General features: G+C 43.7%; 1 protein-coding gene across 1 annotated transcript in view; it reads right to left on the bottom strand.

The window, feature by feature from the left end:
- Positions 1-1,603: 1,603 nt before the first annotated feature.
- Positions 1,604-15,115, bottom strand: part of TBC1D9 (TBC1 domain family member 9) — a 128,106-nt gene continuing 114,594 nt past the window's right edge. Inside the window, exons 16-21 of the mRNA XM_061142395.1 lie at positions 14,526-14,766; positions 7,687-7,752; positions 6,843-6,929; positions 5,220-5,294; positions 5,022-5,125; positions 1,604-3,454 (exon numbers count right to left, since the gene is read on the bottom strand). Coding sequence (XP_060998378.1) covers positions 2,729-3,454; positions 5,022-5,125; positions 5,220-5,294; positions 6,843-6,929; positions 7,687-7,752; positions 14,526-14,766 — 1,299 coding nt within the window. The 3' untranslated portion in view covers positions 1,604-2,728. The remainder of the gene's footprint in view (positions 3,455-5,021; positions 5,126-5,219; positions 5,295-6,842; positions 6,930-7,686; positions 7,753-14,525; positions 14,767-15,115) is intronic.

Below are 15,115 nucleotides of genomic sequence, written 5' to 3' on the forward strand. Positions count from 1 at the left end.
TTTTTTGTATAATTCTTCTGTGTATTCTTGCCACCTTTTAAATATCTTCTGCTACTCTTAGTTCCATAACATTTCTGTCCATTATTGTGCCCATCTTTGCATGAAATATTCCCTTGGTATCTCTAATTTTCTTGAAGAGATCTCTAGACTTTCCCATTCTGTTGTTTTCCTCTATTTCTTTGCACTGATTACTGAGGAAGGCTTTCTTATCTCTCCTTGCTATTCTTTGGAACTCTGCATTCAAATGGGTATATCTTTCCTTTTCTCCTTTGCCTTTCACTTCTATTCCATTTACAGCTATTTGTAAGGCCTCCTCAGACAACCATTTTGCCTTTTTGCATTTCTTTTCCTTGAGGATGGTCTTGATCCCTGCCTCCTGTACAATGTCACAAACCTCCGTCCATAGTTCTTCAGGCACTCTGTCTATCAGGCCTAATCCCTTGAATCTATTTGTCACTTCCACTGTATAATCGTAAGGGATTTGATTTAGGTCATACCTGAATGATCTAGTGGTTTTCCCTACTTTCTTCAATTGAAGTCTGAATTTGGCAATAAGGAGTTCATGATCTGAGCCACAGTCAGCTCCCGGTCTTGTTTTTGCTGCCTGTACAGAACTTCTCCATCTTTGGCTGCAAAGAATATAATCAATCTGATTTTGGTATTGAACATCTGGTGATGTCCATGTGTAGTCTTCTCTTGCGTTGTGGGAAGAGGGTGTTCGCTATGACCAGCACATTCTCTTGGCAAAACTCAATAAACTCACTTATCAAGGGCTACACATTTAAACACATGATCATTTGCCTCTGATACCCATCTTTGATTTTTGGAGATAAGAATATCCAGACTTTACAAACTTATTTCCCGAGGTATCTTTAGGTGATAGGAACAATGATAGAATAATGTATAACAACCTAAGAGTCAAATCAAGGGACTACTCAATGAAATACATACCAAGTGGTGTTACAGAGGGATTTTCACCCTTTCATCACTTACGTAGGATGAGTTAGAAAATTAAATGACCAATAGTGATTCTCTTCCTTCTTTTACATTCATGTGCACACCACTACACAGTATATTTCTTTTCTTTCTTTTTTTGGCCATGCTGTGCATCTTGCAGGATCTTAGTTCCCACACCAGGGATTGAACCTGTGCCCCCACAGTGAGAACCAAGTCTCAACCACTGGACCACCAGGGACTTCCCCAAACTGTATTTCTTACCTCAAAATATTTGCCTATAAAAATTTGTTTCCTTAGCCAAAATGGTTGTCTAACATAATTTCCCCTGCAAAGTTTTCAAAAGAATAATGCTATCACCGTAGACAGGAACGGAAGTACAGAGATAAAAGCCACATTTGAGTATCCATGTATTTTATTTGTTCACATTTATCCTATTTGAGGTTAACACTACATCATTGGATAGTTTAAAAAAATCATTCTGTAAACAAAATTAAAAACAGCAGCAACAGCTAAAAATAAAGACACAATGGATTCTAAAATAGAGGAATGTATTGGAAGGAATATTCTGAATATGCAAAGAAAATGTGATCATGATTATGAATTCAACAATAAGAAGAAAAGAACTCCAACATCTGTAAAAGACAAAACTGTAACAGTAATAAAAAAGAAGCGAAAATACAAAGTGCAGGTGCGAGTTTCATTTCCAAGTCCATTCAGTAAATAGAGCATACTATTCTCTTATATAAAGTGTCAAGTTCCGCTTTACACATTCAGTTACGTGATCTTGCAGATTTTTTTTTTCATTTTACATTATCTCTACATTGATTTAACTGGAAAGATGGTCATATGTGATACACGGTATGATTTCTTGAACCTATGGAGAGCACGGAAATGGTAAAGTTTATTATTTTTTGCTTTATTTGCAATGAGCAACAAGAAGCTGAAAATTCATAAGAAGCATCAGTACTTTTACTCTTCCCCCACCCCCACCCCACCCCCCAAATTCTGGATCCTCTTTATCATTTCTGTTGCCACTTTCAGATTCTCTGTCACAAAAGACGGTTCACTTCCCCCTGAATTCCGGCCAGCTGACTTAAATCATCAGTTTTTCAATGCAATTTGGTCCAGTATTTGCCCAAATTGATCAAATAGAGGTGTTATTCTGGCATCACATAAAAATCACTTACACTTTCCTAACTGCTTAGAACCTCAAATGGGAATGCCTGCAGAATATGCTTTTTGAATAGAGGACTTTTATGAAATATATTTCAAATCTTAAAAAATAGCTTTAATGCTCCCTTAAAGTGGTATAGAGTTTACCCCAGCTGACAATGCCTATTCCATTTAAGAACATTCTCTCTGTGGCATCTCACTTTGCTTACAGCTCTTAATTTTATTTAAAAAAGCCCAAATACACAACGGCTGCTGCCTTATTTAGCATTTAAACAGCACTATGTATACAGCTCAACAGCAAGATTAAGAAGTTATAAATACGCACATATCACAGACAGAGTCATCTTTTTTTTTGGAATTCACTGCATTCTGGTAAATCCCCCTCCCCCCAACAAGAGAGCGGTACTGTACCTACATGGAGGTGTTTAAGTATTTCTCCAACAGCTTTTCATTGTATTATATTATGAAAACACTAGGCTTCAAGCCGGGTACTAATAAATATTTAATTTAAAAGGAAGACTGAAGCCCCAACACAGAACATAAAAAAGACCCCGCCCCCCGCCCCCCACCTTCCCGGTCCCCAGAGAAGGCGCCGGATTCAGCCGGACAAGGCCGAGATCTCATAGTCACTGACGGAGGTGAGGGGCTTGCCCATCATCCGGATGTTTTTTGCACTGGTGATCCTGGCCATCATGCACACGGGCTTGTCAAAGTACTTCACCAGGGCCGGCTCGGTCAGGAGAGAGGCCAGGAACTGTTCGAAGGTGATGGCCCAGTCCCGATCGAGGCTGGTGCTTCGGGGCAGCGTCGTTGTGCCTTGGCCGCTGCGCACCAGGACCGTGTCCTCGCCGATGTCCTCGCAGTGCAGCTTGTCCTCCTCGTGGGAGCCGGCACTCAGCACCGAGTAAGAGGACATGGAGCTGTCGTCCTTGGTGTCGTCGTCCGAGATGAGCATGGAGGAGCAGGCCCCGTGGTCCCGGGGCGAGGAGTCCTCCAGCTTGATGTCCTCCATCTGTCCGCCCAGGGAGTGCTCCTCACCGGCCCCGGCCAAGCTGGCCGGCAGGGGCTCCACGGCTTCGGGCACGTAAGGCGGGCTCGGCCCTTTCTTGGGGAAGAGCACGCTGCCGGGGAGGCCCTGGTGGCCGGCCGGCCCGCTGCCCCCGCCCCCGCCCTCCTTGGCAGGCTGCGGGGCGAAGAGCTTGCCCACTTCCCCAATCTCCAGCAGGAGGCTGGTCACCGCGGCCGTGGCGTGGTACAGCTCCTGCTCGTTGGGGTCCTCGCTGAACATGTTGTACATTGTCTTACACAGCTCGATAAACTGCCCCTGAAAAGTGACGGAGGAAAACACAAGACCATGACCACCTCATAGGGAGTACAGAGCCAGGACCCAAGTGGACTGAAAGGCCATTTAATATCAGGGCTCCTGCAAGATCCCAGAGAAGTCCTATTGTAGGGTGGATGGATGTGCAGATTTAAAGAGATGGATGGTGGATTTAGTCTCTTTATTGTGTGTGTGCTAAGTCACTTCTGTCATGTCTGACTCTTTGCAACCCTATGGACTGTAGCCCACCAGGCTCCTCTGTCCATGGGATTCTCCAGGCAAGAATACTGGAGTAGGTTGCCATTTCCTCCTCCAGGAGATCTTCCTGACCCAGGGATTGATCGGCATCTCCTATGTCTCCTGCACTGGCGTGTGGGCTCTTTACCACTAGCTTTATGACTGTAGTCAAGCAGGATTTGAACCTGCAGAGGGAGATGCAAATGGATTTCCTCTTGGTCACAACTACAGGTCTCTTTATTAGTGGTTCCTCTGTTATACAAATGTTTAACTCTTTTGTCCTTTCTTGCAGACTTTTAAGTAAATCGTAGACCTCATCTTATTTCATGCCTATACACTTCAGCATTCGCCCCAAGTTTTCCAAGTTCAGCTCAAATCCTCTCTCCCTTGACACATCTGCTGGTGTCCCTGGCCATTCTCCCCACACTTCCCTCCCACCCAGGCTGCCACAGAACATTGAGCAGAGTTCCATGTGCTATACAGTAGGCCCTTGTCGATGATCAATTTTAAATATAGCAGTGTGTACAAGACCATCCCAAACTCCCTAACTATCCAGCGCCCCGCCACCCCAGTGATCATAAGTTTGTTTTCTCAGTCTGTGAGTCTCTTTCTGTTCTGTAAGTAAGTACATTGGTATCGTTTCTTTTTAGATTCCACATATAAGGCATGTCATATGATATTTCTCCTTCTCTGTCTGACTTACTTCACTCCGTATGACAGTCTCCAGGTCCATCCATGTTGCTGCAAATGGCCTTATTTCATTCTTTTTAATGGCTGGGCAATATTCCACTGTATATAGGTATTACATCTTCATTACCCATTCCTATGTTGATGGACACTGAGGTGGCTTCCATGTTTTGGCTACTTTAAACAGTGCTGCATGAACACTGGTGTGGTGCATATATCCTTATGGATGATGTTTTTCTCTGGATATATGCCCAGGAGTGGATTGCAGGGTCTTATGGTAGTTCTAGTTTTAATTTTTTTCAGGAACCTCCATACTGTTCTCCCTAGTGGCTGTACCAATTTACATTCTCTCCAGCAGTGTAGGAGGGTAACCTTTCCTCTGAGGGTATTTTCAATGATTGGGATGAGAATGCATGTAATCTCAAAATACCACAGTATTTTGTGGTTCCTATTTTCTGAGGCGGTCATTTCCTCATAACAGAGCATACTGTAAATGCACAAAAGCACGCACAAAATACATTCAAACAGGTACTAAATAAGCGCTCCAAGTTACCATTATCCTTGAGGGGTACTTACTCTACATTTATCTATGACTGAAAACAGGGCTTCAAGGTTTAAAATGAATGAATTGTGGTTTAGCACTCACCTGATTCAGTTTTGGTAAATCCTTTGCATTCTTTGATTTGGATTTATTTTCTGGAGTCCAGAGTCTCAGATAATTACGGTTTTCTTGAGAATTCGCCCTCTTCCCTAAAATCCAAATGCCAAGAAATTAGTGTTCAAAGGTCAAGAAGCAACTGTTGAGCCAGCAGTAAAGGAAACACAGAGGAGAGGAAGTCTGTACCTCTGTCCGGCTTTAAACTCACGGTAACAAAGCCGTCATCTGCACTGGGTTTGCTTCTGCTGTCCAATCCAACCACTGCCAAGAGAATTAGAAAAAAAGGAGAACGTTACATGATAAACCCGCAGATTTATTAGCATGTGTAAGAGAAAACAGAAACACCTCTAGGTGGGGTGACTACTAGCAATGTGAAGAGTACTGTCGGATAAAGCATTATGCTGGAAGATTTACTACATTAACTCACTAAATCCTTACTGTACCCAAGGTGACAGCTCTCATCTCCCAGGTTCCCACAAGGACCCTGAGGCTCCCAGATACACGAAGCTACTGGAGGTCATCTAGACAGAGCTAGCATCCTGACCAGAGCTCCTGCCCGTAACACGTATGTCAATAAGAAGACTGCGTCTGCCTCTCACTCCTCTCCACTCAATCACTTAGGTGCTCACAGTTCAAAAGCAGGTCTGAGCTGTGCTTCTTTAGGGGCTGTAAGATTTAAGAGGCAAAAGGACCCAGGAACAACTCACACTGACTTTCGAACAGGTGAAGTCAGGAAGCTGCCATAATGATGAAGTAAATAACGCATGGCAGCAGCAAGTGGAAAGATGCTGCTGAGATTCACACATGGCAAAACAGAACAAGTTCACATATTAATCTGGAGGTATCCCCAGTAAGCCAGATCATGTCTGGGTAGACCTAACAACCACACAGAGCAGGGGTCAGCAAACTTTCTCTGTAAAGGGCCAGATGGCAAATATCTGAGGCAATTCTATCACTGCAGTGTAAGAACAGCCATAGGCAATATATAATTGAATGAGCTTGGTCATGTTCCTGGCTGTGTTCCAATAAAACTTTATTTCTATGCAGTAACATTTACAGTTTATATTATTTTAATTTTTTAATATACATTTTATATTATCACAAGCCATACAAAGAGGTGGTGGGCCAGATTTGGTCCAAAGTTTGCTGACATCTGTTACAGAGCAGCATATCTGATAGAAATGCTAGTCTTGATTTTGAAGAGCATAACAATAGGATGACATTTTTAATGAATGTCTCACCCTATCAAGGAGAGGGGAGCAAAGTTAATGCTCTACAGGTCATGCTTTTTCTTTTATTTGTTTATTTGACTGCAATTGGGTCTTAGTTACAGCATGAAGGATCTTTAGTTGTGGCATATAGGATCTAGTTCCCTGACCAGGGATTGAACCCATGCCTTCTTCTTGGGAGCACGAAGTCTTAGCCACTGGACCACCAGGGGAGTCCCGGTCATACATGGTCCTTTTGATGGGCTAAAGTACCCACTCCCCAGCAGTTGCATGCATGCTAAGTCGCTTCAGTCGTATCTGGCTCTTTGTGACCCCATGGATTATAGCCCACAAGGCTTGTCTGTCCATGGGGAAATTCTCCAGGCAAGAATACTGGAGTGGGAGGCCATGCCCTTCCCCAGGGTATCTTCCTGACCCCAGTAGTTACTCAAGTTCAAAAATCTGAAAAGAAAATAGCCTATTAGGCAACTGTATTCATATACTTCTTTGGCTGCCTAGCTTTAGAGGCAGCTTGGTTTCCAACAACGGAGGGCTCTGTAGGACAAAAGCAGAGCGGCCCTGAGGAGGAAAAGTCACTTGCCATGTGTGCATTCTGGGGTGATGTCTTCAAAGAAGTACTGAGTCGCTTCAAAAGCAGAATCCGGCTCGTCTTGATCGGAGGACGGCTCTGGAGAGAGAGGAGACAATTCTCACGTCGGCAGGGCCATGGCTCTGAAAGTGTGCTTTAATTATTAAAGAAGCGACATGGGGGAGGCACAGCGGTTGAGGGACCTGGAATACCCGCAGCCTCAAAAACCTTATAACTCCATCTTCTTTTATAACAACCCCTCACCAAAGGGTCCCTTCACGGTTTCCTTTTCGGAAACTTTCCTAAATCCTATGGGATGATGCTTTAAGGAACCAAATTTTAGATTATTCCCAAATCTATAGTTTTATCCTATCTCTATTGTTAGAGCTAATCCCCTTTCCTTCCTCCCTCTCTCTCTTTCTCTACTTTCTCTCTCTCTTCCTCTTTCCCTCCCTCTCTTTCTTTCTTTTTTCATATTTGCTAGATATTTCCAACTGGTGGCCACCCTGGTTTAAACTTGAACTCAAAAACCCCTCACCATCTTTCCCACTGTCTCTGTCAGAGGTAAGACTGCTCTCCCCAGACTCAGGATTCCAGGAGTTACCAAGTGCTATTTACTCATTCTCTTGCAAAAGTCTGCTCTGTTACTGCAGCTCACACTTTGGACAAATGAATGACCACTGAACCAAGCACCTGCTGATTCAGGAACTCCTGTCAATAATACTGTTGAGTTTGTTCTTAGTGATCAATGAGTGATTTTTGTATATCAAAGAAGAGGCAAACAGGTCACACCAAAAAAGACATCAAGCCAGGCCAGGGTCACAGGTACACGTGCTGCTCTGCGGGGCTCACTTACCCGGGAGGACGTGCATTCTGTACAGCAGCTTGAGCTTCTCGGTGAGGTCCCCATGGCATGCAGCACCTAGAGGTTACACAAGCACCAACATGAAATGTCCTGTGTGTGCTCGCAACAGCCCCACCCCACGCCAAGGCTTAGTGTCCCCTTGAAGCATCAACCTTTTACAAGCTGAAACCCAGATATTGTGTGGGATTGGTGTTAAAAGCTCTGGAATGAGGGTGTCTGGTTTCAGAGTCTTCGTATAGATACCAAGTGCCCTTGGGAGAGTGAATCTCTCTGGATCTCAGTTTCCCCTCTAGGAGGCAGGATGACAAATTAGAAGATTCTACCAGTGGTCTTGACATCAGGACCCACGAAAGGTGAGAATTAAAGGTTCTGAGGCTAGCAGCTGGCACAAATTAAACGAGTGTTACTGATAAGAAGGGCTTCCCTTGTGGCTCAGATGGTAAAGAATCTGCCTGCCAACACAGGAGATGTGGGTTTGATCTCTGGGTCAAGAAGATCCCCTGGAGAAGGGAATAGCAACCCATTCCAGTATTCTTGCCTGGAAAATTCCATGGACAGAGAGGGGGGGCTACAGTGCATGGGGTCGCAGAGTCAGACATGACTGAGCAACTAACAACACTACTGGTAAGAAAAGTCCAGTGACTGGGCCTCAGTATCATAATAATTGCTAGAGTTCAGAAATAATCTTGATACATGTTTTTAAAGTTTATTTAAAAAAAAAAATTAATTTTATTTGGTGCCATACCTTGCAGCATGTGGGGTCTTAGTTCCCCAACCAGCGATTGAACCCATGCCCCCTACACTGACAGCATGGAGTCTTAACCACTGGACCTCTGGGGAAGTCCCTCAATACATGTTTGACAGTGCTTCAAATTATTCATTTTAGAAATCCTTTTTAGTTGCTTCTGGTCTCTTAAATATTTCTTCAGTTCAAATTAGCCTAACCTAGCTGCCATTAGCCAAGGCTATGGTTTTTCCAGTGTCATGTATGGATGTGAGAGTTGGACTTTGAAGAAGCTGAGCACAGAAGAATTGATGCTTCTGAACGGTGGTGTTGGAGAAGACTCTTGAGAGTCCCTTGGACTGCAAGGAGATCCAACCAGTCTATCCTAAAGGAGATCAGTCCTGGGTGTTCATTGGAAGGACAGATGCTGAAGCTGAAACTCCAATACTTTGGCCACCTCATGCAAAGAGTTGACTCATTGGAAAAGATCCTGATGCTGGGAGGGATTGGGGACAGGAGGAGAAGGGGACGACAGAAGATGAGATGGCTGGATGGCATCACCGACTCGACGGACATGGGTTTGAGTAAACTCCAGGAGCTGGGAGGACTGGAGGCCTGGTGTGCTGCAATTCATGGGGTTGCAAAGAGTCGGACACGCCTGAGTGACTGAACTGAACTGAGCTGCCATTAAGGGCTTCCCCGGTGGTTCAGTGATAAAGAATCGGCCTGCAATGCAGGAACCACAGGAGATGCAGATTCAATCCCTGGGTTGGGAAAATCTCCTGGAGGAGGGCATGGCAACCTACTCCAGTATTCTTGCTTGGAGAATCCCATGGACAGAGAAGCCTGGTGGGCTCTAGTCCATAGAGTCACAAAGAGTCGGACATGACTGAATAACTTAGCATGCACACATCTGCCATTACATCACCACTGTTTCAATCCAAAGAATCTTGTTACTTTCTCCCTTAAAGTCAATAGGTATTTCAGGAATCAGAAAACCCTTTGTAAATACATGTTCTCAGAGTAAAGAGTTAAAGATGAATCAGATTTGGGAAAAGAGGAATCACAGGATCTGGACTGGTTGACAGGGACAGCAGGGATTATCTTGTCTGACCTCCCATGTCCACATCCACATAGAGAGGATCCAGCACCTGCTTGAGCATCCTCAGATGTTCCGGCCTTACTCAAGTAATGTGTTCAAGGCCATAAGCTATTAACAGCAAGTGGCAGGCCCAGGATTTGAACTCAGATTTGTCTGACTCTAGAAAGCATAGCTGAAACCACTATATGTATGTATATGCAGACATACAGTTCTTTTACAATAATTTCTTAAAATTTAAGACTTCTGGAGATTTTCCTGGTGGTCCACTGGTTAAGAATCCGCTTGCCAATGCAGGGGAAAGGGGTTCCATCCTTGATCAGGGAAGATTCCACATGCCTCTGAGCAACTAAGTCCCTGAGCCACAACTACTGAGCCCACAGGTCCTAGAGCCCATGCTCTGAAACAAGAGAGCAGCCCCTGCTTATCACAACTACGGAAGGCCCCACTGCAGCAAAAGGCCCGGCACAGCCAAAAATAAGCAAATAAATAAATAAATAGTTTTTTTAAATGTTAGACTTCCAATTTATCCCTATCAATTTGTTATTACCAATCATTCCCTCCTCTAATATGTTTTTCCATCTTGTTTTTGTCCTCCAACATGCTGACTGTCTCTTCCAGCTTTGTGTAACTGACACATTTAGTGTGCCTTCTCTACCTTGATAGTTTAAATCGCTGCCGGAGTCAGGTAGAGGGGGGTTCATTAGTCATTGTAGAGACAACAATAACTTACACTTTCTGAGCCAGGCACTGCTGTAGGAACTTGACTTGAATTACTTCTTTCAGTCCCGACAATCATTACTTTGTAGATAAGGCAACAGCCACAGAGGTTAAACATCAAGCCCAGTGTATAGAGAACTCTCCGTTGGCTGTCATGCTTTGGGGGCAGGGTTCAGTCATGGAATCACCAGCTTCCATATCCCTCCAACTCTGCAACGTCCAATGACCAGCTGCTTTGTGACATATGTGGCTTGTTTAGAAAAGCTGCCTTCCAGCAATACCGCTGAAAAAGGAGATCCAGCTACTGTGTGCCTTCAGATAGTAATCTCTTATCGCTAACTCCACAGAGACTTATTTGTTCACTAATTTCAGGGAGGATCTTTCTAGGGATGGACACTGAAATTACTGACCCATCTTCTCCAGAATTCTTTCTTTAGTTTCTTAAGACTTGAACAGGATTTCTCTTTCCTAGTCGACTTGTCCATCTCCATAGGTGTAATCGACCCGCAGGACTGACTACAGCTCTGAGCCTCCTCCCAGTGATCTAGGTGGAGTTTACTTTGTTCTAAGAACTCAACTGCATTTTAAGAAGCCTTAGTACTATTCTCCAGTATTTTCACTATCATGGACTGCAAGCCTCTCTTTCCTTTTCCCAAGATTTTGAAGAGTATGTGCCTCACAGGGGTTTGACTAAGCTTAAATAAATTATATATTTATATTGATTCCTGTCACTTTCTACACATTGGTATTTTCATCCTGAACATCTTTGCCAAAAGCAGATTTACCCCACAACAAATTGACCATAAGGTCATTTTGCCATAAAAGATAAAAAAAATTACTGGTTGATGGTTACATTACACTGGAAAACCAGATATCAATTTTTGCAAATCCTTCAGCAAGCTAATCTAAGCCAGACTGTATTTTCACGAAACTTATATACCCATCAGGGATCACACAACCATTTTCTTTTAGGGGGGCAGGAGGAGCTTGATTTTCCTTTTGCCATCAGTGTCTAATACTGCATTATAAATGTGGTAAAGACAGCCTGAGAGGAGAAGCTGTCATACCCGAATTAGCTAAAGAATCAATTATTAGTGCCCTTGAAGGTCACTGTGAATTAGCAGCCACTTCTTTTATATCTGCCATAGCTTGGTAAACTTCTAGTTTTGAAGAGTGAGGGGGATGACCATACTCATCAAGTTCAGTTCAGTTCAGTCGCTCAGTCACATCCGACTCTTTGTGACCCCAGGGACTGCAGCACTCCAGGCTTTCCTGTCCATCACCAGCTCCTGAAGCTTGCTCAAACTTGTGTCCATCAAGTCGGTGAAACCATCCAACCATCTCATCCTCTGTCGTCCCCTTCTCCTCCTGCCTTCAATCTTTCCCAGCATCAGGGTCTTTTCCAGTGAGTTAGTTCTTTGCATCAGGTGGCCAAAGTATTGGAGCTTCAGCTTCAGCTTCAGTCCTTCCAAAGAATATTCAGTTGATTTCCTTTAGGATGGACTGGTTGGATCTCCCTGCAGTCCAAGGGACTCTCAAGAGTCTTCTCCAACACCACTGTTCAAAACCATCAATTCTTCAGCACTCAGCTTTCTTTATGGTCCAACTCTCACATTCATACATGACTACTGGAAAAACCATGGCTTTGATTAGATGGACCTTTGTTGGCAAAGTAATGTCTCTGCTTTTTAATATGCTGTCTAGGTTGAGCATAGCTTTTTTTCCCAAGGAGCAAGCATTTTTAAATTTCATGGCTGCAATCACTGTCTGCAGTGATTTTGGAGCCCAAGAAAATAAAGTCTGTCACTGTTTCCACTGTTTCCCCATCTATTTGCCATGAAGTGATGGGACCGGATGCCATGCTTATCAAAGGATTTACAAACACTGACTTGTTATCTTTTTCTAGAGTCGTGACTGTCAACTAAGTATTTTTACCTCTCATGTTAAAATGGTCTTATGGCCAATTAGTTGTATAGCAAAACTGGTTGCAGCAAAGATGCTTACAGCAAAAATTCCTTGACCCCCTTCCTACATGTAGAATCTTTCTTTTTTCATCTCCTTACTTTGTCCATAGGTCATTTTAAAAAGAATCTTCCTTTTGATAGATACCAGTGATACTAAGTAGTTACTCTGGAACTGAAAAGATTAGGAGAGAGTCAAAAGGTCTCTAGCCTTGTCCAGATTGTTTCACATTTTTATTTTATTTTGCTCACTTTTAAAAAATTTTGTCACTTTTATATTTTTATTTTTTGGGCCATGTTGCGTGGCACATGGGATCTTAGCTCCCTGGACCACCATGCAAGTTCATTTTTTCACTTTTTTAAAAAGCAGAATGTATTTACGCATTATTTGTGCAATTAAAAATCAATACCTCCTCCTTCCCTAAAAAAAGAAAAATTGTTTGCTGTCCTTAAGCACAGAAGAATGAAAAAGGACGTGCTTCTGAGACAGACTTTGTCTGAATCCTGGGCCCAGCATGGACAAATCATGCCTTTCAGTTCAATAGCAGAAATATTTTGACTTGCTAGAAACAAATGTTCTAGCATGTTGCTTAACTTTTCTGAGCCACCATCTCTTTAACTGAAAATGAGGATATTAATAATAAGCACACAGATAATAAAGCATCATAGTAACTGCACAACCCTGCTTCCAGGGTGCCTGAGTTCAAACACCAACTTTGCAGTTGTGTGCCTTATGTAAATGAAATGCACATAAAGTCTGAGAGCGAAGCCTGGCTGAGTAAGTGCTGTATAAATGTTAGCTGTCAACACTCTTGTGTGCTTCTGTCCTCCTGCTCAGTCGTGTCTGATTCTTTGCGACACAGTGGACTGTAACCCGCCAGGCTCCTCTGTCCATGGGATTCTCCAGACAAGAATACATGGCTGCCAAGCCCTCCTCCAGGGGATCTTCCTAACCCAGGGATTGAATCCATGTTTCCTGTGTCTCCTGCATTGGCAGGCAGATTCTTTACCACTGAGCCACCTGGGAAGCATGGATCAATACTATTATTACCTCAAAGGTCTGTTTGGATTAAATGATAATGTACAAGTTCTAAAGCATCACAATGGTGCCTACGCTTAATAAAGGCTAGTTTCCTCCATGTAGCCCTTTTGAATGATGTATCTGAGTGCTTTCTGCAAATAGTTTTTACTTATCTAAGGCAACTCACCTACTCTCTTTTGTTTTTTTAACATCCATCAGTCTCCTCTGGCCTTTAAGCCTTCTGAGTCATTATTCTTTATGATTTAGGGTGCTTTCTGGAATCATTGTTGGCTCTACGCCTGAGGCCTTCATGTTTCCTTGGGCACATATCACTTTCAAGTGCATGGACCACATCACAGAGTGTGGCACAATTAGAATTAAAAATTTTTTTCCTTCCTATTTAATTCTGGCAGCCCGACATAATGCCTGCTACATCCACAACCTCATGTCAGGTGAAGCTCGACCACCACATTGCTTTTCTTGCTCAAATATTAATGCAAAAAGCCCAGTGGAATATAGGGCAGTAAACAGGTCAGACAGTGAAGCTGACGGGCAGAAACCCGTGATGCTTGTCGGGTGTGGGTGGGCATTCTGAGGAATGGACACATTTCCTCCCCACAAAATGGAGAGAAAAGACTTTCACTAGACTGCAGAGCTGTTCATTTTTTTTAGCCTTTTATTTAATTATGAAATGTTTCATAAAATTTTATGAAATATATCATATGTAGGATAAACATATGTTGGGACAAGGAAAAGCTATCCACATCCAAACATTTCTTCTTCCCTCATCAAGTTATTGTGGTCTGTGATTTTAGGGTTTAAGTTGGTATTCTTGCAAATCCCATGATAAAGTATATTAACTAGTGCTGAAGACTATCTGCGGGCTGGTGGCTCAGATGGTAAAGAATCTATCAGCAATGTGGGAGACCCGGGTTTGATCCCTGGATTGTGAAGATCCCCTGAAGAAGGGCTTGACAACCCGCTCCAGTATTCTTGCCTGGGAAATGCCTTGGACAGACGAACCTGGCGGGCTATAGTCCATGGGGTCACAAAGAGCTGGACACAACTGAGAGACTAACTAACGTAGAAGGTAATGATTTAATCATATGATACATCCATTAACTAAAAACAGATTTACAAGCAGCTTGCGAACCTTAAAATGTGCTCCTCTGTCCCGTAAGCCCTGCCTTCCGAGGAAAGCAGGGCTGTGGTCCCGAGGGCAGCAAGGAGGACCATGGCGCTCACTGCCTCATCTCCCCTGATTTCCCCACCCCGATCCCCAAACTCATGCAATCATGTCCTTACTCAGCCCCGAGACAAACTCTCGGAAGTTGATCAGAGAGTCTCCATTCTCATCTAATAACTGGAATAAGCGGGAGGCCAGCACGTCAGAGTGAGTCCCGCAGGCCCAGGGAAAGAGCAGAGCAAACATGCCCTTGAACTGCTCCAAGTCGATGCGATACTGCTCGAGGTAAGGCAGGCTGGGGTCATGCCGGTCCAGTGCATTGCTGCTCCCGCCCCAGTAGCAGCTGGTTAGATGTTCCGCCTGCAGAATTGAAGAACAGGATGATATGGGAGGCTGCATCTCACAGCAAATACCGGCAAATCTGGGAAAAGGCTTTAGGTCACCCGTCTGCATCTCCTGGGGCAGTGGTGGCAGGGCACCCTTGGCTTCTCTTTTACATTTATCTCCACTTGACCACCTCCCGCCAATCGATGGCAACCATCTCCGTGTTTATATCTGGCATGAAAAACCCGTTTCAATTACTGGAGTAGGTGAAGAAAGAAAGAACCTCCCTTTCACCATTTTCTCCCCCTGCTACCCTCACACTCACAAGCATTTTAAGAAGTAATTCCCATAAAGACAAACAAAGACTCTGTTTTACAAGAAATAC

The sequence above is a fragment of the Dama dama genome, chromosome 5 (assembly GCF_033118175.1).
Source record: "Dama dama isolate Ldn47 chromosome 5, ASM3311817v1, whole genome shotgun sequence".
Lineage (NCBI taxonomy): Eukaryota > Metazoa > Chordata > Mammalia > Artiodactyla > Cervidae > Dama > Dama dama.